Raw genomic sequence first — 23260 nt, 5'->3', positions numbered from 1 at the left:
GGTTGCCAAAGCACGCTGCACTCCAGAGAGGCAGCCGCCTCGTTCGGTGCTGCCGGCAGCTGGGATCACAGGCAGCTTGTCAGTACGCTGCTGGTCCCCAGCAAAGCAATTTTCCACTGAAATGTTGACCATAATTTTTCAGACTTCTGTTACATCATGAAAGGAGATGGCTGCTAGTAGAGCCCTTCCAGCGGCAGAGGAGTGCTACCTCTCCCTCCTCGCACAGGCCAGAGTCACACTGGGCCGATTCCAGGGGGAAAAGGGGACGGGAGGTAGAGAGGTGGTGTACTGTGCTGCTCATCCTGCGCCTGCAGAGTTAGACTTTACACCTCCCTCATTTCATATTAGATACGGCATTATGGATGAAGGCTGCAGGTGCCAAAGGCAGCCAACGTGCCAAAAAGACACCCCAGAAAATGGGCGTTCTCCTTCCCTGATCTCTGGTGTCAGCCAGGAAGTAATTCCTGGACAAAAAGAATTTGCTTCATTCCTCATCCCTCACCACTGAGCTGAAAGCGCCAACCTGAGCATGTAGTATTTGTGGGAAGTTTTTATACGTTGTCACAGAGCACAAAGCAGAGCCAAATGCCACCTTCTTCTGAAGAGATCAGTAACAACAGAGGAGAAACATGTTTTATTTACACATATACATCAAAGCGCAATAGTCCTTAGATTACAGAAACTCAGAATAAAGCATCCCGTAACTGCCAGCCTGGCACAGTGGCTATGAACAACCAGAAGTCCCTCCTCACCCCTGGACAAGCGTTGGAATTCTAGTGTGTTAACCAGATTTAATTTCCCTGCTCTTTTACTCGCATCTTACCTGTCAGGAGGGTTAAAATAGGAAGCAGCTATTAGATTTTGGCAGAATGATGTCAGCAGGAGATCGACAACCTGGAATAAGAGACACACTGCTAATTCCTACTTGTCAGGCTGGATGTCTAGATCTAGTTTTTCTGATGCATATATGTAACGTTTCCTGACATTAAAATGAGGAGACATATTGGTTAATGACATTCCCTGCAAGTTGTACAGATCCACTGGCACTGAGAAGAGATGGAAAATTAAGCCCATAAGAGACCGGGAAGGATCCCAGCACACAAGAAGTGTCTAGAGAAGGCTGGTGGAGAAAGCCTGGCTCCTGGCAGGACTGCTCTAACAGAATATATCTCCAGACCCACCAGTCATCCAACAGCTTCCAGGAGGTTAAAGCATATGAATAATCTGCGCAGGGCAGGACAAAGCAGACAAAAGGAGATGTATTTCCTGTTCTCCACAGACAAAGCAGCCTTTCACATGTACCATCCAGATGCATTTTTACTTACCCCAGCACCCCAAGCCAGATGGTACTCACCCTCTGATGGCAGGGTTCCAGCCCGGGGGCAGAAACCTCAACTGGGATTGGAGAATTCAAGGCAGCAGCTTCGTTCTCCTCACTGCTGTAACCCAAGACGCTTGCAAGTCTGTCAGAAATCACTGCAATCTGTGCTGGCACATCTGCAGGAAGGTAATGGGAGAGGAGAACCAGGACAAAAGGCATGAAAGATTTACAACTCCACATAACAGAGTATATATTTCACTTGTTGTTCTTCCTAATTTTTACTCATTCAAGCCTTTCATAATATACTTTGGGCTATAATGAGTAAAAAATGTTAGCTGGGACACAGCAATCATCATCTTCATTTTAGAGGACAGCATTATTTTTTCCCCAGTACTATTACCAACACACAGCAAGAATAGTTTTTTTACACCAAAAAGGAAAGAGCCTTCAAAAGGGGGCCCAAGACACCAGGGAAGCCCTGGGAACAGGGCTGCCCATCTTGGCAAAGATCAGCGTGGTACCAAGTGATCATCACAGAGGTGCAGACCTGAAGTTCTGAACTAAAGCATGGGAAATAGGTCAGATATGAATAGATATATATTCATAGCTGGAAGGATTATACAGATCTGAAAGATTACCACCTTCAGGTATCAGTGACAAGTAACTACTGCTGCTGCTTGGGCTAACATTGGCCACATTTTATTAACACAGGCTTTGGCACAGTCATTTATGGGTAGTTATAACTTGCCTTCCTGCATACCTTCATATTTGGTCGGGTCCACAATCAGCGTCCTTAGTTCAGCCAGTTCAGCCTTCAGCTGCTCAGCAGGCTCTTTGGAGTGGCTGGTCTCTACTTTTGATTCATCTAGACAAATAAGAGAGAAACGCAACGCATTATCCCTACCTTTGTGCATTATGGCGGTTCATACAATGCATTCAGCAATCTCTGCATACATTTTCTGTAAAAATGGTATTTACTTTTCTATAAGCTGTAACAGATCCCCAAACTGTGAATCTGCCACATACACAGCTTTGGTTTTACATTCAACATGTGTTATTTAATTAATCATTTATGAGTTTATGCCCAGTTGCAGAAAGCAATCCAGTTTTTAAAGACAAGAGACAAAAGAGTATGAGAAACATTATTTTTTTGTCATTTGGTAAATTTTCGCTCTTTCATCTTTTTACAACACTTTCAGAGTTGTCCTCCTACTTGCTTTAGCTCCCCGCCCCTCAGAGAAACATTTGCTGTCCTCAAAAGACTGGAACCAGTTCCAAAAGCCAGAGACAGACATGACAGCATGAATACTACAGCATCAGCTTCTCCTCAAGCCCAGCACTCTATCCTGCTTTTTGTTTAAAAGAAGAAATAAAAGGAAATTCATTTTACCACTAGAAAGAGTGTGCCACCAGCACCAAGCTGCCACAGCACAGCCCCAAAAACCACCCATAGAGTTTGTCAGACAGGAACGGAGTCTTGCACGTGGGCCAGAAATAACTCAACCATGACCAAGAGAAGTAAATAACAAAGAATAAAATTAATACTTGTTATAAACACACTGTAAAGCAACAAGGTGTTAGGAGACTGCTGAGTCACCTTTATGTGCAAGAATGAGTGCTGATGAACAGGGCAGGCTTACAGCTGACCAATACTCGGTCCTGCCCTAAATCCAGGCTCTGTGCAAGAGCCCCAGGGATGGATTAGGGTGCAGGGGGACGGGATTAGGGTGCGGGGGGGACAGCTCAGGCCATGCCACTAGAGGTCACTGGCAATTCGAGGACACTGCCAGACCCCTGGCTGTCCTTAGGGATCGGTAGGGATCCAGGGATCCCTCATCCCTGCCGGTTGCCAGGACAACCTCGGCAGCCAGGCTGCACATCTGCGGCTCCCCAGGATGGCTCTGTCACATCTCTCGAGCTACGGCAGCTCCGGAAAGCTTCAAGCACCCAAAACGCCCTGAGCAGCAGTCGGTTACCGACTGGTAGACTGCACACGGAGTACACTTCTCTCCACTGCGCTCTGGGAACGATCTCTGCTCACTAGCCTGACATTTTCATTTCATAGAACCCTGTGGTGAGGATGCTGGCCACTTTCAGATGCATTTGAAACGCCCATTTGCTGAAAGAGATAGGAGAGCTCATCGAATATCTATTACCCTGACACACGCCGCACCAGTAATGCAGCTACAGTGACGGGACCTGAAATTACCGGGGCCTTTCCCCGCAAATGCACAGAAATGATGCTGAGCTCCATCCCTACCCCCTCCTGTTTCCCCAGATCCCAGGCAGGCACAGCCCTCCGTTCTTACAAGAGAATGCAGGGAACTCCGACAGCACCAGTGCCGTTACGCAAGGGACCAATGCAGCAGGTTCACACCCCAGCCGGAGCGGAGCAGCATCCGAGCTGCAAATGCTGACTCATGGCGATGTATTGGAGCTAGATTTAAATCAGCCAGCTCAGGCATCGTTTGCAGCCTCAGCACAGCACAGAGCTCTGCACCGACTGCGGAAATCCCCCGAGTGGGACAGGCAGAGAAAGTCATCGCCAGCGTAACTAACGCCTCAATAAGACATAAAGAACACACACGTATTTACGTACAGATTAAAGACCTAACCAGCCATAGATTTTTGCAAATTTTCAATTCAGGAGGGCATCAGTGGAAAAATTAACTTTACTTTAAACTGTAAATGTTTTTATTTTTTTACCTTGTAACATTTTCTCTTTCATAGCACAACAGGCTTGCATGTATGTGGAGTACAAGTTTGAGGGTATTTTGTCAGCTCTATAATAATTGAAAAAAGAAAAGACAATTATTATACTGCATAACCACATTCAAACTTCACCTTCATTAAATATAAGCATAAACAGGAGCTATGCTATGAAATGTAATTACAGAGGCCCCAAAGCATACAGGGCATCTGAAGCATTTTTTAACCATCATCTGACAAGAGGGACAGAAATTTATATCCCAGGCTTTCTTAGCAAGTATTAATACATGTATAACACACACTACACAAAAACAATACTCTCTATATATTATTAATTCACACATTAATACTAGTTTCATATCTAGTACGCGTCTAAGATCACATAAGAGTGCAAGTCATGAGACGTGCAGTATTCGCACATCTAAAACGCTGACGTGACGGAGACCAAAGTTTGACCTCCACCCCTCACAGGCCCTCAGCACCAAAAACATATTACAGGAGGCTCCCTAGAACTCAGCTGCTTCCCTTACAACTTTAATTTTAAAAAATGATCCAGTCTTTTCTAGAGTCAGACTGGAATGACAAGGCAGGACCAAATGCCTCATTTGTAGGCAGTGTTGCAAACATTTTTTCTTCATGACGGGTTACAGAGGAATTACTGGATTTAAAATAAAGCTGTTTCTGCAATGCAGAAAAGCACTTTTCAACACGCATACAGGACAAGCTTGAGTTCTGAGAGGAGCTGCGTTCTCCTGGGGCATTATCCTGGTGTCCCTTAAGAGCAGCTCATAAAGCATTAACGGACACTTAAGTTTCACCTTCCCCTTCTCCCATATCCTCTCCCAAAGAGAGGAGAGACTTTGACAAGGGGACTATTCTTCCTGGTGAAATTTTATATTCAGCAGTATCCTCCAAAGTTTGCATAAAAATATATCTGGCCTGCAGTCAGAGGGCTGCATGGGACTCCTCCTAGATAATGGTTTCACAGTGGCCAGAGGACTAATTACAGAACTGAAGACATTCACCTACACAGATAAGCCACCCCCTCCACAACCTACAAGCCACAAAGCTTGGCCAGCACTCAGCGTTTTGTAAGCAAGGTGTCAGAGCCTCCAATAATCTGACATAAAGCCAAACGTTTTGATGAGAGAGTCCAGAAGCACAGAAAATAACACTGGGAAGTTTCAATACCTCTTTAAAGAATCTATAAAAGCCATGTGCACGTCTGGGGTTTTAGGGAGCTGCAACAAAAAAAACAGGCAGGTTAGGCACAAATGACCTGTCTGCAAACACACATCTAAATGGGAGGATCAAAAAGCCCAAACCAAATACTAACCACACGTGGCCTGAGCAAAGCAGGAAGAAACCAGGAAATATAATACGGTCGCCTGAAAATACTGAGACAGAAAAGAAATACAGCAAAATATTAACAATGCCAAAGCTGCAAGAGCCATCTCATTACCTCAAGAATTAATCCAGCTCCTGCAAATAAGCTATATCCATGGTAACGGGCATAGCCACAGACAAGTCAAGTTCAGATTAGCCAACAGTGATTTATTTCTTGAATCTTGCTTTTTATTTATTATAATAATTGTGAACTTCTCTTGCAGGTGTGCATATGCCTTTTCACTCCCTGCATAAATAGCCTCTATTTAGATGACTACCAAAGAATTTTTCTTGTTTTGTTATTTTGATCCAGACTTGGCTATTATTATTATTATTATTATTATTGCTAACAACAAGAAGACTTGAAAAGCACACAATACCTGGCTTCTATCACAGATGTTGGGATCTTCCTTGTGTTTTCAAATATTTGAAGGGCCTTTTCAACATCACGAAGTGCCTGGCCCTGGGGCTGGCTCACACAAGTAACAATGAGAAAGATGTGAGAAATCAAGAATGACAATAATCTGCTCTGCTTGTTCTTTCAGGGTCAGCAACAGTTGTCTGGGCTGTGAAGGGAAGCGACTGAACGAACGCAACTGAGTAACAAGAGTGACCTGATATGCAGAGAAAAACTGCAGGATGGAGAAACCGGGCCTGAACCATCAGCCTGCCTCGATAAGGCTGTTCTAAATCACAGCTATTCTGGGTCAGCCCAAACGTCCGTGGAGCTCTGTACATGCATCCTCCAGCACCTGCAGCAGATACCCCTGCTTAATGTCACAATGTTTATTCAATTGTCCCAATGGGGACAGTATCTTTTCTGTTCCAAATTTGGTTTCTTGTTATTCTATTTTACTTTCTACACTTAGAATTAAGGCCCGTAATCTTCACCTCCAGCCGTGCTACTACACTCCAGGCAGAGGGATTGCCTCCCCGGGTTTCTCTTGTCAGAGCCATAAAACATCTTAAGACCCCAACAACCCAGGCCAGTTTCTCAACAGACAAACAGATTGGACTTGGAAGGAATTAAATGAAATCTTCACTTATAACTTTCAGTTCACCACAGGACTAGATTTCATTGCAGTCTATGCAAGCATCCCTTCAGCAGCCTGCATTTCAGGTGCTCCAGATGACTGGCTGCATAAATAGGGGCCCCCAGACTGTCACACTCATGATCAATATACAGGGAGGAGCAACAGAGCCAAATGCTTCCTTATCAATTATTGTTGTTACCCAAAACTTATCAGAACCACAGCGTGAAACTGCAGACTGTAGACTCCCTCCCCAAATCTCCTTTAAATATGAGCACTTTGAATACAACACCGAGATGACATGCTGCACTGAAAAGAATCAAGATATATATAAAATGCTTTGCTATGTGATCAAATCATTGGGAGCAGATCCATAGTGGGGAGTGTCACCACTGCAATGTGCTGGTCAATCGGCAGAGCTAACTCAGCCCCAGTTCCTGCAAACCTGTGCTACACATCCCCACACCATACACCACCACGAGATCTCCCTTTGTCCTTTAAATCCTCCCCCACAGAACTCTCCATTTATTTTCTCTGCCCCGCAGTACAGGATGGGCAAGAGGCAGCCAGCGCTTCCCTGGCTTCCAACATCAGGTGCTGACTGTGTGGCTAACATAGGTGTTGCTTGGCCAGTAGCTGGCTGGCTAATTGCCGAGTTCCTCTGCAGCCTCATCACGGAATACTCATCACAGTCTGTTTGTCCTCTATGTAAGTCTGGTTTTCATGAAATCTGGGGAGAATCTGCATATTTATGGCCACTAACCCCTGTCTTAACGCTGGAGACAATTTGACAGCGTGCTCAAACTTAGTAGGAATGGCAGAGAGGTGGACAGCCCAAGCTCTTTTCCAGAGGAAGAGGGGCACAACTGGTGAGAAAATGGTTTGACAGAGCAGCAGTACCTGCACAGACTCATCTGTGGAAGACAAGTCTTCATAGAGCCCCATATCCTCTATAGCAACCTGTGTGGGGTGACAGAGAGAGGCACAGGGTCACAACAGCGCTAGTATTTTGGCAGATCCAGAAAGAACTCTTTTCAGAGAGACAATTTTTACTAACCTTGAGGTCAGCCAGTCTGGTTTTAGCCAGAGTGATGTACTCCAAGAGGATGGACCGATGTTTTGTTGGCACAAAAGGTGGGTACATTATATGGACCTGAAATGTGAGATTCACAAGAAGATTTGCCATTTTTACAGGAAGGTAGTGTAAAATTCCCATTAATGTTTACAATCATTTACCTCAAATATTCACCAAAGATGATGTTATTGCTCATTTTAAGATAAGCTGTTTTCATGGCAACCAACATACCAACAAATAGCCAAACAAAATGCCAACATACCAACACATACCACCAACACCCAAACAAAATGCAGAAGGGTTTAAATTTAACTCCATGAAAGGAATTCTCCTTCTGGTCAAGTAAATAGAAGAATCTTGTACTTCCTTATTTCAGGGAGAAAAGGTTTTCAATAATGTATCAGAAGTAATGTAATTACTGTAACAACGTTAACAATAAGCTGGACCTGGGCAAAGGCACAAGTACGTTCACTTTGGAGCAATTCGGGTCAGTCTTTAGAAAACCATCTCTCTCGGCATCTTCTCACCTTCAGGTAGGGCGCTGCTTCGAAGGGCACCAGCTCTGACAAGAACTCAAAGAGGAAGACCAGAGCTTTCTTACCGCTCCCGTGGCGACCACCAGCGTTCCCGAAGGACGCCTGAAACGGGGGGGAAATGTCATCGCAGCCTTGCAGCGCGGGGAAGATCCCCATCCCGGCACTGCGCTGAACTCGGCACACAAACCCCAGACATCCACTACTGTTATCTGCTTTCCAGCAAGAGAAGCTTTCTGGAGAAAAGTCTCCAGAGAAAGTTTATAGAAGTCTCTACGGAAGTTTTCTTTGAGTTTCTTTGTCTGGTTTCCAGAAAGCCTGCCATGCTCAAAGCTCATTCTGATGTTCTACCGTGAGAACAACACTTCAAGGAGTTAAGGCAACACCAAACTGCACCAAAGGATCAAGATTCATCAGGGAACCACAAATCTGCCAGTTTCTACACGGCTTTATCTGGCATTATAAGGAAAATAAGCCAGTCTGAGACTATACAGAACATAAGCAGTTTGCCTTTTGATACATTCTGAAAACTACCAGCAAAGGCTGAGCTCATATTTGCAAACTCATACAAAGGAATTAAACAAAGGTTTAAATTATGGGGAGATTTGCATACCTAAAATACCTACATGTTTACAGCTAAAAGCTAACAACCAATTATCTATAAGGTCAAACACAGCAATTACAGCTGCATGCAAACATCCAGGAAATAGGAATGCTTCATCTGCAATAACCCCCAACTTATGCAATAACAACAGTGCTGGTTATCAAGATACTGAAATACATCCAAGATTATGATTATAACAGGAATTACATGTCTGCATTCCTGACAAATAACTAGAGAAGGCAGGATGGACTTAAAAGATGAAAGGAGGGAAGACTGGAGAAAGCCAAATAAATATATTCCTTGCAGACACAAAGGCAGTAATAAATATTAAATCATTCCTAATACCAATACAATCACTTACTACTCTATTTTTTTTTTTTCTTCTCCTCTCTCTAATTCCTGGCTATAACCTAAAATTAGGGTTTTGCTGGAGAGCAGAACATTCCTTCTGCACAGGAATCTCACACACTTAAAACAAAGATTACCAGCCAGGCCTCATTTAGTCTTACCTTAAACCATTCAGAGTACGGCATGAACACGGCAGGGCCCTCTAGAGCAGCCTGCCGAGCTATCAGGAACGCGGTGATCATATTTTCCATATCATAATTCTCAAAGGCCTTTATCAGGAGATGGCTCAGTAGATCTAGAAATATAAAACAATATCCTCAAACTTTGCTCTTGACAGCTGTGCTGTAATTTTCTACAGTAAATGAAAACAAATATCGGTGACAAAACATCTGCCACATAAAGAAGGATGTGTATTGCAGCTTGGGGAACCTTTGGGACTCGCTTATATTTTTTCATGCACTTTCAGTGCCCAAATACTCTAGGATTTCAACCTGCAAGAATTGTAGGGAGTCCAGCAATGAGATAATCCATAAGAAACTCTAATAAACAAGGTCTGGTAGCAAAGGTGAGACAGAAGAACTAAGCTTCAGTAATCTACTCCCATTAATAATGAGGATAATTATCAAATAACCACTCTTAGCTGTACACGAAGTTTGAGAAGCGTCAGGCACAAAGCCTGGCATTCACGTCACCGCTGACATGGAACGAACGGAAAAGCAGATTTTCTGCTGTTCTTTTCCATGCAGGAATCTCAAAACAGCAACCACGAGTCTGTGGCTGCAGCAGTCGGCACGGTTTCCCTCTGCAGGACCTGAGGAGCAAGAAGCACGCGTTGGCTCGCAGGCTTGCCAAGACCTACTCACCTTTGAAGAGCTGCTCAGCCTCAGCCTGACAGACTACCAGCGTGGAAACGCAGGACAGCACATGCTGCCAGTTCACTTCGCGAGTCTCCAGCACTTGCTGCAGCTGGCAGATGGAGTCCTTCGCACTGAGTGCCACGAAGAGCTGGAAGAGGGATCGCCATTCATTTTAGCTGCGCCATCCAGCCACCCGTAAGAGTGAAATACACTGTCAGGATTAACATGCAGATGTCTTTTGCATGACTTTTTCAAAAGCTAGCCTGCATTTGGTAGCTGGCAGTTGGTTTAGACTCTGCAACTGGAACGCACTAGTTTTAAATAACCTCACTTCAGATATTATGTTTGGTTTATATTCATTGAAATAAAAGTTCTCTTTGCAAAACCAGGAGGACATACTTTGCGATACAAGGTAGTGAGCAGCGAACAAGTTCTTGTGAAGCTCCACTCTTTCTGCATATGGATGGCATCAGACACTGCATCCAGAAAAAGAAAAGTTTACTCTTCAGCAATAGATTTTAAAATACACTAAAAACACATAAGTTAACCCGGCAAGATTTCCCTTTGGCTTTGGCAGCCAGAGACATTAAAAACTGCCCACTGAAATCCCCTCTCTCCCATTTGTCTTTGGAACACGGACTGTGGCAACAAGGACCGTGCCATTTCACTACAGCACTGTCATCTCAAAGCTGCTCTTGCGATCGCACATTCGCAGGCCAGCATAGCACACGCCCAGAGAATCAGCAAGGAATCATCTTTTTCCTCAATAATCTCTTTCTGCTGGAAGCTGGCAATGACACCACTCTCCCACACAACAGGCAAGCAGCTCCAGATCACAGCCCAGAGTGATTTTACCAGAGAGATTTTGTAACCCAAACATATTTCTTCCTAAAAAGCTCAAGCTTCACAATTACCAATCCTGGATTAGAAGCCTTCCTGCCTTTACCTCTAATCTACCAAAAGAAACACCCAGTCAGCAGAGAAAGGACATGTCTTGTGCTTAAACCCAAAGGCACACAGGGACCAGACTATTTTAGCTCCAGGTTCTTTGCAGAACCACCTCTCCCACCCAGTTTCCCCTTTGGCCAGAGCTCTCCCATGTCCGTCAGATCTGCAAAGGCTGCTATTAGATTTTACTCCAAATATCTGTTAACGAGCCGTTGGCTGAAGCTCTGTTGGAAGGCACTGATTTTCCACCTAAAGTTTTCTCCCGAACTACAAGCCCTCTAAAGCCCAGATGGATTTTTTTGTGTGTGTGATCTGGGAAATTGCTGGGGAGTCAGGCAGCTTCTCTGGGTCCTCCAGGCTGGAGCCCATTCAGGGAGGCGCGGGTGGGATGGAGCTCGGGACACACCGTAACACACCCTGGAGACACTCACCTCTCCCCGCCTATTCCTACCTTTCAACAATGGGTTGTAGGTAAGAACCTCGGTCAGGGTGTGTCTAAAAAACTGCTGCAAGGAATCCGGATGAACCGCACTCTTATAAACTGACACACTGAACACATTCAGCCTACAAATGACAAGGAAATATTCAGAAACAACGCACAGGAAGTGTGATCAACCAGGTGCTGATTAGGGTGAATGACTCATTTTTCTGCTACATCTTATAACATTGCCAGAGATATATACTGTTTCATATTTTTAAAAACATCTATTGGTTACTCAATATTATGTAGTTATCAGATTTACAAACCTGAGTCTGATGTATACCCCTGCACAGAACAGGACTGGCTTGACTTGTACAAAGTTGTTATAAAAAATGGGTTTGGAAGCAGGAATTAGAGGAGAAGATGACAGCACCTTCCAGGTGTTTCTGCTCAGAAGCAGAGTGAAAAAACTTGACCGGGAAAACTGGCCACAATGCCAAGAGGGTGCTCCAAGGCTGGTTCCAGCCCTGCCAGAACACCCTTTCCAACCTGACACTTATCTTTTTACAAGTATTTTCATTTACACATATTTTATTAGAGAGAATACTAAACATGAGTAGCACTGAGGAGGCCGGTGCAGGTGTAAATAAATCAAAAAAACCCACAACATTCCCTCTATCTCAGTAACAAGTGTGTAACAGTGGATAAAAAAAAACCTTCTCCTGACATTATTCAGGGGAGCAGCATTTCTTACCAGAACCTCATAGCTTGCAACGTGGAAACATCTTCCTGCTTCTCTTTACCAACAGCATCAAGCACCCCTGTACCCCAAAATAAAGACACACAAACACCATGAAAGGAATGGAAGTGGAAGGAACTGTGACACTAAACAACACACAGGAACTAACAGGAACAAGCAATTTGTGCACCTTTAAGAAGGTGACCCCATTAGGAAAATATGCAGAAGCCATTCAGCAGCATTAAATTCTTATGAATTTTTTTCAAAAGTGACACAGAGACTCAAAAACTATTAACCTTGAACCAATTTAAAAGCACTCCCAAGAATGTGCTAATAATTAAGCCATCTAAAAATGCACATAAATTAGTAGTTAATTTCCAAACCCAATCCTAATTGTGCAGTGCATCTGCGAGAGCGAGTACTGCAAAGCTGCAGGAGAGAAAAGTCTGTCTGGAGGCAGGGATTTGCACAAGCAGGCTTCGAATTAACAACCCCTGGAAACAACGGTCTTAACCATCCTTGCAAACAAAACGCACACTGCTGCAAGTGCCACACATTTGTAACAGCAGTGGGACCTCATGTTACATTTGCCCAGCAGAAATTCCTTCAAAAGCTAGATTTGCCCCAAAAATGACCGGTGAGAGGTCAAACAGGTTGGCAGCACATTGCCTTGACCATCAGCCTACACCGCTCAAAGCCCACACACTGAGAGACCCTTTGCTTTACAGGCTGCTGCAGCAGCATTTTTTTGTTTCTTGTCCCATCCTACATTCAAAAGATGCTGCTTTTAACATTAATACTGAGCTGGAGGAGCAAAACAGGCATCCCTCACATGCCTTTGGCATTAGTACGCAGCACCCTCCTCCCCTGCTGAGGAATACTTTAAGGTTAAGTAGAGGAGAACAGAGAAAAAGATAAATTCTACTTATGCTCAGGCACAGCAGTTCAATACAGCAAGCCCAGTACTAAGAGGCACAGTGCTCCCATGCTACTCTCAGCCTGTCCTTCTCCTCCTGTGAAGGTCTTCATTAATAATGAATTATTTTACATAAAGAATCCTAACATTCTTCAAAGCAGCTGATTAGTTAAGGGAAACCCCTCAAAGGTGACCCAAAAGTATACACTAATAAAAATACCTCATATAAAACTCATTTAATATAATTTTCAGACACACAGACTGCAAGTCAGCAGCAGTGTGGGCTGCACAAACGTGAAGGTCAAATGAAGAGCAGGTTAGCAGACTCCTGTCTGACTGCCAACAGCCTGCTCCTCTTCCTCCAAAATCCCCCTAGCCCTGTGTTTATAAGGGTTATTTTTCAAGTACTGGGACTCACACATATTAAATAAGAAAGCACTTCTCTTACAGCTTTGCCTTTTTAGAAGCGCTCCGCAAGGTCTGTAAGGCATCTCTGTCTACAGACAAAGCTCCCTGCAAGAGATGGGTAAGGGACCAGGGTGGCAGAAGAGGGGAGCAGTCCTGGCATTGTGTCCTGGTTCTCAGTCATCTTACAGCAGAGGAAAAGCACTAACCTCTGCAGCAGCGCTGAGCGCGTTGCTGAAACACGCCAGCAAGAAGAGTGGTAAAGTGCTGTCACTAAGGAAACTGGAAAGTAACAGCAGCCACACAGTCAGATTATACTAATACATGGGTGTAGGGCATGTGGGTAGGTGTAAGTGGAGGTGAGGAGAGGTAAGTGGACACTTCCTCCAGTCTACAGCACATACAGCAACTTACCGTGAAGATCATCTGTGACACAAGACAAAAAAATCCCTCGTGTGTGTTTAGTCTTTCTACAGGAGGATTTGCAATGCAAAGCATGCACTGAGCTCGCAGCAGCAGGACTGCCCAGGCCAAGACAGGCACGTTGTCCGTGGGACAGTTCTTAAAGACTACACATGTACATTAGATGTCTTTGCTCAGCATAAAAAAAAAAGTTTCACAAGACATTAAATCCAAACTGTGAGCCAGCGAAATAGCTTACTTGCACAGAACTTGGACTTTACAAAGTTTGCTTTACTAAGAAAAAAATATCCTAGCCCAACCTCTGTGCTACAATTGCTTCCAATCAAACTTGTTAAAAAGCAGCTCAGATATCTACCTGATGTTGCACCTGGGAGCATCAAAATGAACGAGCATAAAAGGCAAGAAATTATCTGCAGTGTTTGGAGACACTCACTTTACAAGAGTGAAGGGGAGAGCAGAGGCACATAAAATCAGCAACATAAATACTATGCACAAGAGAGGAAAAGGATCCCTGGGAAAGGATTTCTTAGAGATTTAACAATGTCTTCGAGATTTAGCGACGAACAAGGAGTGCAAGTCTAGCAAACAGCAGTGAGTGCACAAAGCTACGAATCACAAAAACACTTACATGTCAACATTCTTTGTAACACAGCGTGACAGATCTGTTCAAAATTGAGAAATTAAGAACATTTAGAGTTTAAGAGAGCTACAGTTACGTGCAGAAAAAGTAAATTGACTCAAGGGAAGTTTTGTCCCTCTTAATTTAAAGGTTAACTTTCACCTCACTCTGCTGTAGGACAGATACAACAGACACAAGGGCAGGCATTTCCCATGCTTACCAGCATTCCATGCCTCACATTCAAATGGAAAAAAGGGGAAACCAAGGAAGCTTAAAAAGCCTCACCTTAGAGAAATTCTCCATAAAAAAGCCTCTGTTCTGGTTTCACCATTTCCTCCTCACCCACTCCAGCACCTGGATCACCACCTTTTCTTTGTTGCTCTGAGCTCTGATTTCTTTATGCTCAGCAAGGCACAGAGGTATCTAATGGAACTACTTTTTTAAACAACCATTTGTAAATAGGTTTGTTTTGTCCTTACATAGGGGACCTTCTTGAATTCCAACTTCCTTCCCAGCTCTGAAGTTTGCTGAAAGCCATTCTGAAGAAACACGATCGCCAAGTCTGCGAATCAAGAAGGAATTAGTGATTCAGCATCCCCTTTTCAACAGAGACCACTCGCTCTTTCACCTCCCCATCTCGGCCCCCCAGTAGGACCAGTGTCTGAAAAGCCTCGTTCACTACACAGCACTCAGCAGGAATCATTTCTTTTCTTGGGAGTAAAATTACTCCCAGGCAAAAGGACCTAGAACAATGGATGGCAAGGAGCACAGAAACTTAAAGGACTATAAAGACTAAAGACTTTACAGGTCTTACACTCCGTTACCACTGCAGAACTCACATGGGTTGTACCAGGCCAACTGCACTAGTCCAGAGGTCTGACTACAGCTCTTCAATCAAATTGTGTAGTGATTTTTTTTCTAAACAAAACCACCAAATAAATAATAGAAAATGACAGGGGGGAAACAGAACTGGTAAATATTTCTGGTCCAAAATATCTCGGACACTTTGCAGGAGCGTCACACTCTCAATACATCATCCCTGGCCCCATACACCTTGCAACTACACTTTCTTGGACACTGTAACTCAAGGAGATATAGAAATTCAATATTCCCCTCACTGAAATGAGGTGAGAAAACACAAAGCGAGGCCTCTGTTTTCACACCTCCAAGCTCTTGACTCGCACAGCCCCTGCAGCAGGCTGTGCATTGCCCCAGGCCCCGCTCCGCCAGCGCCCAGTGAGAGCCTTGCCTGCGAGAAGGCGCCCGGCGCGCTCCGCGTCCTCGGAGGCCTCCTCCGCCCGCTGACAGAGGCCACAGAGGCTGCTGCACAGCCACTCCACCACAGCAGGGCCGGCCGGGGCGCTGGGAACAAACAAAAGCATGTTCAAGATCCGCTACAGCTTGGGTTTCGGCTCCACCATCCTCTTGGACTCAGGAAAGAATCATTTGTGCAGGACTCTGCTCTACATGAGGCATTTCATTTCCTTCATTTGGGCCAGCAAGAGTTTTATTTGCTTTATAAGGAGATTCCACAAACGCTTCCAAAGGAAAAAATACGCGTGAAATTGTGTGTTCAAGTATTTCCTCATGTCTGACATGAAAGTATTTCCATTTAGAAAGTTCGGCTAGAAGAAAGACTCTAGTTCCAATTTATAAGATACTTAGATAAAAATGCCTAAAAAAAAAAAAAGAAAAATTAAGCTCGTCATCTATCCCTTTGGTTTCCTTAAATCTGAAGTACAGTGGGCACCAAAGGCTTTCTCCCCATCCCATTAACAGACAGTAAACCAATATCAAAAGCCTAAGAGATGGCTGTGACATTCCTTTGACACCATAAGAAAACAACCTGAACTTCTCAAAGGATAACTGGTTTTAGCTGTCAGCTCTGGATAGGGAAAAAATTAAAATCAATTCTTAGAATAACTATTCTCTGGAGATTAACTCTGTCAAACCTTAGTGAAACATGAGGGTTTGTGAAGACAGAAGCACACAGCTTCTGCAAAGCCAGGCTCCTCATCAAGACCAGCACTGATTTTTAGGGGCTAAATGAGAGTTTCCACAGCAGACCCGGACGTAGGGCCCAATGAGCTGGAGAAGCTGGGTCACCGTGTCCTCCCCCATGCTGTCTGCAGACCACCCACACCCACTGCGCCTGAGAAACAAAGCTTGGCCTAAAGCTTCACCTCGGCCGCTCTGCAGCAGTGGCTCACGTCAAAGCGTTTCGCTTCCCAGTGCGGCTGATTCGGCCAAACAACCAGCCACCACACCTTAACCTGCACTAATTAACCCAGAGTACCCGCTCAAACCCAGGGTAACTTCTTAAACCCTGATCTGGGCACTTGCCAGCATCCGACTATATTCCTACCCCAGAATACTCATGACTAATCCCCGATTACATTTCAATAGGCTTTAAAAGATTAAATACATCTGCAAACCTATAAACCTCTACTCACCTCTCCAGCAGCTCTCCCAGTCCAACGACATTGTCTCTGTGCAGGTGCCACACAGCTTCCAGCACTGGAGGCTCCTAACGAGATGTCACAATTAGGCCATACGCTGCATTTTGCAGTTAACATTTCCCTAACTATATATATATATATATAAAAAACCCTAAATTCCATTTATTCAAACTATCCAGAACTTACTCAAATTTTAAAACGACAACATAGGAAATACCAGATGAGGAATGATTATACTTGATTTTTCCTTCCTACAAATTTTGAATGGTTTAGGGTTGTAGATGCATCATCATTTTAAATTTTCACGGTTAAGTAATAATTATATCCATCTTGGTTCCCCTGGAATAATGCTGATGCTGTATATTCAAAGGAGCAGTGGATATTGCAGGAAACAGGTAACATCACTAAGTCTCAAGTCTTGTTAATTCAGATCCAGAAACAGATTAGAGAATTATCGCTTAGCCTATTAGCCGTTTATTAGTCTCTGTGAAGCGAGTTTGTCGCTCTCAAATCCATTTCCCAATAGGAGACAACAGGAAGAGGCGCTGCAACCGTGCGGGAAGAGGCCGACGGACATGGAGGAAAAGCCACCACTGCTCGGGCAGCCCCGCTCCTGAACGCCAGGCTCGCCGGCGGCAAAATCGGCACTAGGCCTGGCTTCTGCACAGATGAACCTGCCGCCCTTCGTGCCTCCCTGCAACATCCCCTCCAGCTCCCAGCTGGAGCAGCGTGTCCTGCGCCAGCAAAACAGGACTCCAGGGTGCACCTGGCAGGGATAAAGGCTCATTCCAGCCTCCAGACAGAAACAAAGGCCTCACACCTGGTGAAGGAAGAGCGACTTGGGCACACAAGCCATTCAGGAGAAAAGCTTTCTGCAGCGACCAGCAGCTGCCTCGTAGCATGACCCTAGACTCGCCCACTCACTTTGTCTTCGACAACCTAATTCTTTACTGTAACAATCTCAATTACACAGCAGCACTTGATCTCCATGTCTACCCGAGAACGAGGAGATCTTGATCAGCCTACAAAACACACGGGATTCTGTTTGCAGCCCAGGATCGGATATTTGAGACTAGAGCACGCCTCTTTATCCTGGCAGATCAGCCGCTTCCTTCTTTCCCACCAGAGCAGCAAGCAACAAAAACTATCCCACTCACAAAAAGTCCTTAAATCCACTTAGAGCATCACTTATCTCAAGAAAACAAACCACCCAAATGGAATCAAGACAACACATTTGTGAAGCAATGCAACCTGTTATCGGCTATCGTATTTCTCTCAAACCATTTTCTGCATGAACTCCCTGAGGCTTATCACCATTCCCAGATAAACAGAGCAGAGAACCAGAACACCCAAGACGCACCGAAGATCGCTGGCAAAGCACGTAAAGGACTTCTGGGACTGCACCACCCCAGTGCCAGCTGGGAGCTTCAGCACTGCCTGGTCAATCAATCGGGATTGCTTAGCCCAGGCACCAAACCGACATGCCAGCTGATGGAAAGTTATTAGCACACTTCATCGATCACGGTAAGGCGGTGAAGCTAAATAGGAAAGAAAACGATCCCCCCTTTAACAGCTTCTGTTAACTGCGGTGTCACCTCAGAGGAGTTTAATCCCGTTACCCATGCTGTAACCCCAGACACCGTATTGCCATGTCCTGGCTAGCTGCCTCCTGGGGAGGACCAGCCATGCTGAGTACAAATGGAAAGAGTTAAATGAAAACCAACGTTTCATCACCAAGATGCTGCCAACTGTCCTCTGTGGCAGTTTCTCAGAAGTGGCCACACAATTTTAATAATTCACCTACTTCCAAACCTCTACCGAGTCCTCTTTAAAAAAGCAAATCCCACTACGGAGGTAAGGAAGGTCCAAGTGAACTTGCTTTAAAATAAACAAAACAAAAAAACCCCACCATCTATCATCCAGCTCATGCTTTTGAAAGGTCAGAAAGACCACAGTCATTCTCAGGAGGAGTTCACAACTGCAGTCGACCAAAGCAGAGATAAGCAGGGGCAAGACTGCTCTAGGCCACCAAAAAAAACATGAAGGGAAACAACGGAAATCACAGCACTTCCCTAGTCCATTTAACAGTTATCTCTGGCCTTCATGGGAGAGGAGGGTTGAAAACAGGCTACCACATCCCACAGATGAAGTCTAAGTGGTCTGTAACAGGGCAACATTTCTCCACGAGTTCTTACCTTCATTTTCCACATTTCTTGACAGAAGAGGGAGCGACAGAACACATTGTTCGCCAGCAAATCCTTGACCGTTTGAAGCAAGCAAGACAACCTCTTCTGGCATCACCCCAGAAATGAAGCAGAAATCATTTCCTTTGTAAATAACACATTCTTAGAAAAACAATTTCTTGCTTTTCCCTGTTTACTGCATTTTAAAGGCTTGAATGGTGGAGAGAATTCATGGGAGAGGCCCAGACTTTTCACCTTAAGGCTGAACTAAAGGCAGCCATGTTGACAGCAGCAACACCTGACAGCGCCTCAGGGGTGACCCGGCTGTCACTGCACCCCGCTACACCCCAAACTGAAACCATCGATAAAGATGGGATCATGGATTAAAGAGGCCAAGCGCTTCAGCAACAGACAAAAAGCTTCATTTCCAAGCTGTCAAAACCAGCCACTTTGGTGTATCGGAGAGGAACGCCGTACCTCTGTGAGCATATCGGACATTTAAATGAATAAACATCCGCTCAGGTGCTACGTGTTTGGGCGACTTTATCAGAACAGATAAAACTGGGTTAAAGTCAAACTTAACATGACTCTTTTCTTGATAAACTAAATGTAAACCTTCTCCCTTACTCTCTGGTCCAAGTTCAGCAGTGGGACTTGAGAGGGGCTTGCAGAAGCCTGGCAGATCCGCTCAATGTTGGTAACAGCATTTCTGGCTGCCAAGATCGCTGTGGGTACACCCAATCTTGAGGCCTGTTCCTGCAGAACAGAGACTGGAAGAAAAAAAAACCAAAGCAGAAAGTTGACAGCATGGGAGAAAAAAGGGTTTGAACACATGACCGTGAAGACAGAAGTCCCAAGTCTTCCTGCACAGATATCATTTGTTGCAAATCATTTTCATTTCCATGTATCATTCCTTTACTGTACATAAAAAACAGGGGCAGAACAAACAGGGGCAGAGGTGGAATACCCCTGCTAAGCAGATTTGTGTATTTTAGTCTTGTGGGCCTCACAGTAACACTTTCAAATAATCAAAATACTCAACGATCAGACCTTGCCAGGGGTGTCATCACCAGACAAGTAGCTGGATGGGATGAAAAAGAAAGTAAAACTGGGATTGCATTTAACAGGCAAAGCTTCAGTACATGAGGAAAAGTTCTTTCCCACGTCTGTCTCCAATAGCTACTCTTTCACTCACCTATAAATGATTCTTCCTGGTGCTCTGTGCCATCCTGTCCAGCTGGCTTGACTGAATCTTCCACCTGGCAGCCAAACAAAAACAGAACAGTCTGAGATGTCTCTTACACAGATTTACAAACCTACTCCCTCTAAAGCATGCTGAGCAGCCCTGGCACTCCTGGGGGCTGGAGAAACTAATGCAAAAATCAACACCAAGTGCCACATGGTCATGGTAAACCAGAGGTTTCAGGGCACTTCACAAGAGACATAAGTACAGTTATTTTCATTTTATGCAGGGAAAAGATGATACAGGTCAAAGTTACTTGTCTCCAGTCAGGCAACAGATCAGCAGCAGCATCAGTAACAGAAGTCTTTCAAGTCCCTTCTGCCAAGCCACGCTGCCATGAATATTTGATGAAATGTGTCAAAATGTTGGATCCTTTTCTAGTTAAATCCCCTTTTTTCTTTTTAGAAAGGCAAATATTCTGTACAGAAAGAAACACCCTTGTGGCTGAACTGTGGGAAGTATTTGAATTGTCTATTCAAGTTATCAAAATCAAAAGCTTTCTCCAGCATGTGAGGAGAAGGTAGAATGTGGCCAAGTCAGAATGTTGGCTCAAGCGTCTATATAGGCAAACGACCTAGGTTTTCATAAAGACAGTCACATTAGTCAGAAATGGTTGGCAATTCAGAGAAAACCCAAGAGTCTCTACTGATTTGTTTTTCCTACATTCACAAGAAGCCAGTTCTGACCCCAAGAAAAAGGTGCTGGATTTCCCTTTGTCCCAAATCCAAACCATGCTTAACCATTTTTAGTCCGTAATAATAAAACATAGAGGAATAAAGGAAAAAAAATAAGCTCATTTCTGCAACATAGACCTCTAAACTTCAGCTTACTCCTCCAGGGCCATTTTTTCTTTCCACATATTATGAAAACTGTGTTCCCAGGACATTCATTCCCTAGTTGCCCTAGGAGGGACCCTGGTGGATCCCACCTCCAGCTGGGATCTCCAGCGATCCCCAGCCTGACCACTACCCCCCAGCTGCCCGCTCCTACCTCCAGGAGGAGGTCATTCAGGTTCTGATGGTGATCCAGAAGGCGCAGAGCTGCTTCCTGGAGCTCTGCTCCACTCCCAAAGGCGTTTTTTCGTTTCCTGGCTCTCCCTGCTGAGAAGTTTGGATTTCTTTTAGAACCACAGCTTGCTCTGACAGCCCCCCATGGACACCTCCCTGTCAGCACACCTCACCGACAGGGCAAAGGCAGCCGCAGCCAGACCCTCATTAGCCGGCAGCATGGCAGGAGCAGCAAAGGATGTTTCTGCATGGTTTGCTCTGCTAACAAAGCCCCACAGCCTTCAGCACGAGCAGCCCACTGTCAGCCATCAGCCTCCAAAGGCCCTTGGCCTAAAGCAACCAAAGTGCTGCCCTGACACTCCCACCCCAGGACAGGAGATGCAGCAGGGAGACAGGAAAGCCACCAGACTTTGGGAAAGGGCTCCTGGGAGGAGCAGGGGCAGCGGGGCTGAGGAGGAGCTGAGGTGAGGGGCTGCCAGGAGCCCAGAGCACCACACAGGCCGGAGAAGGGAGTGTATGAGGGCAGAGAGGGGACATTCACCCCTCCCTCCCACGCCGCTGTCCCTGCAGGAAGCGCCAGGCCAAGAGCTCACTAGAGGAGCCCCGGCGCCGCCTCAGCCCGAACCTACCCAGCAGGTCCCGCCATGTCCGCCCGCCCGGTCCCGCCATGACGGCGGCGCCCGCCCCCTTCCCGCCAAACAAACCCGCCCGCCCTGCGCCGCCATTGGCTGCCCGCGGGGGGGAGGCTGCCTCCGCCCATTGGCTGGAAGTGCGGCGTGATCCCGCCCACCTTTCCGCCATCTTGATAGTGGCAGCGGCGGAGGCTGCCATGTTGGGAAGGGCGGTCGGTGTGGAGCGGGGGGGGCCGGAGTGTTGTGTCAGGCGGTGGGGCGGGATGGGTGAGGTGAGATGTGGGGGGACACACTAGGGTAGGGCAGGGAAAGAGGGAAATGCGCTCTGCAAAGGCACTGTGTGTGGGACAGCGGTGGGTGGCTCAGGCCACAGCCTCAACATGGGCACTAGGAGAAGGGCTTTCCCCTGACAGGCCCTGAGGGGAAGCTGCCCGCCTGGAGCCTGGCTGTGGGGGGCTCAGCACAGCGGGGACAGACCAGCCGGGCCAGGGCTGCAAGGGCTGGCGGTGGCCATCCCCCAATCCAGGACATCCACAGTCTCTCAGGCCTCTTCCCAGAGCAGTGTCCTTGGGACCAGGTCCCACCCCTGGCCATGGTCTCCTTGCAGACAGCTCTCGCGGTGAAACAGGCCCCTTGTAGCCCCTCTTCCCTGGGAGGTGAGGGTGCTTCATGCCCCTTGTACCACCCCAGGAAGGGGACAAGAGGAGGCTAGAAGGGGAGAAATCACCAGCCCCACACAGCCGGGCATTGCTGGGGGCAATAAAGGTTTTAGAAGGATCAGCGTGGAGCTTCCACAGCGATTTTCCGCAGTTGCCGCATCTGATTGTTCCCGGAGACACCGTTAGCCACCGTCAGCATGTCCTGCAGAGGGTTCAGGGCAGGAGGTGGCAATTCATGATGGGTAGGATGACAGCGTACGGGTAGGTGGACAACCCCGGGTATTCGGGAGGCTTCCTTCTGTTTGCAGGCATTGAAAACGCTGTGCTGGAATTGGCTGTGGGATGTTTTTATTGCAGTGCTGTCCCTGAGAGCGGGTGAGTCAGCAGCACTCACTGCTGAGAGCGGGAGAAATCCCTTCCCGGCAGCGCTGGCGAGCGGTGAGGCTCCGGGTCTGTCACTGACTGTGCCAGGGAGGCTGCGGAAAGTCACCACAGCACCAAATCTCAGATTGGAGACAGCAAGTGAAACCCTTTCTAGAATCACATTTCTGAATCGCTTTAAACCCCCGATGCTGTTGTCAAGTTTGTGGGACCCCCAGGTTTTGGAGGGACACATCAAAAGAGGGAATGTTTCTCCCTTCTTGGGTGGCTTGTGAGCTCTGGTGCTGGCTGGGGAGCTGGGGGAGCCCCAAGCCAGCAAAACAAATCAAAACCTCTCCTGGGCAATGCAAATCAAAACCTC

General features: G+C 46.0%; 1 protein-coding gene across 1 annotated transcript in view; it reads right to left on the bottom strand.

The window, feature by feature from the left end:
• The window catches only part of FANCA (FA complementation group A), a 36173-nt gene extending 14738 nt beyond the window's left edge, over nt 1–21435 (bottom strand). Inside the window, exons 1-24 of the mRNA XM_074839351.1 lie at nt 21401–21435; nt 21211–21337; nt 20173–20236; nt 19605–19747; nt 18990–19085; nt 16789–16862; nt 15585–15697; nt 14815–14897; nt 14345–14378; nt 11988–12054; nt 11264–11376; nt 10264–10340; nt 9871–10012; nt 9169–9302; nt 8050–8160; nt 7505–7600; nt 7348–7407; nt 5797–5885; nt 5367–5427; nt 5222–5271; nt 4028–4104; nt 2082–2186; nt 1355–1497; nt 824–894 (exon numbers count right to left, since the gene is read on the bottom strand). Of these exons, the coding sequence (XP_074695452.1) occupies nt 824–894; nt 1355–1497; nt 2082–2186; nt 4028–4104; nt 5222–5271; nt 5367–5427; nt 5797–5885; nt 7348–7407; nt 7505–7600; nt 8050–8160; nt 9169–9302; nt 9871–10012; nt 10264–10340; nt 11264–11376; nt 11988–12054; nt 14345–14378; nt 14815–14897; nt 15585–15697; nt 16789–16862; nt 18990–19085; nt 19605–19747; nt 20173–20236; nt 21211–21337; nt 21401–21435 (2165 nt within the window). The remainder of the gene's footprint in view (nt 1–823; nt 895–1354; nt 1498–2081; nt 2187–4027; nt 4105–5221; nt 5272–5366; nt 5428–5796; nt 5886–7347; nt 7408–7504; nt 7601–8049; nt 8161–9168; nt 9303–9870; nt 10013–10263; nt 10341–11263; nt 11377–11987; nt 12055–14344; nt 14379–14814; nt 14898–15584; nt 15698–16788; nt 16863–18989; nt 19086–19604; nt 19748–20172; nt 20237–21210; nt 21338–21400) is intronic.
• Nucleotides 21436–23260: the final 1825 nt, after the last annotated feature.

Source organism: Strix aluco, chromosome 14, assembly GCF_031877795.1.
Source record: "Strix aluco isolate bStrAlu1 chromosome 14, bStrAlu1.hap1, whole genome shotgun sequence".
NCBI classification, from domain to species: Eukaryota; Metazoa; Chordata; class Aves; order Strigiformes; family Strigidae; genus Strix; species Strix aluco.
The sequence above is the reverse complement of the archived record's forward strand: the minus strand, read 5'-3'. Positions and strand labels throughout refer to the sequence as shown.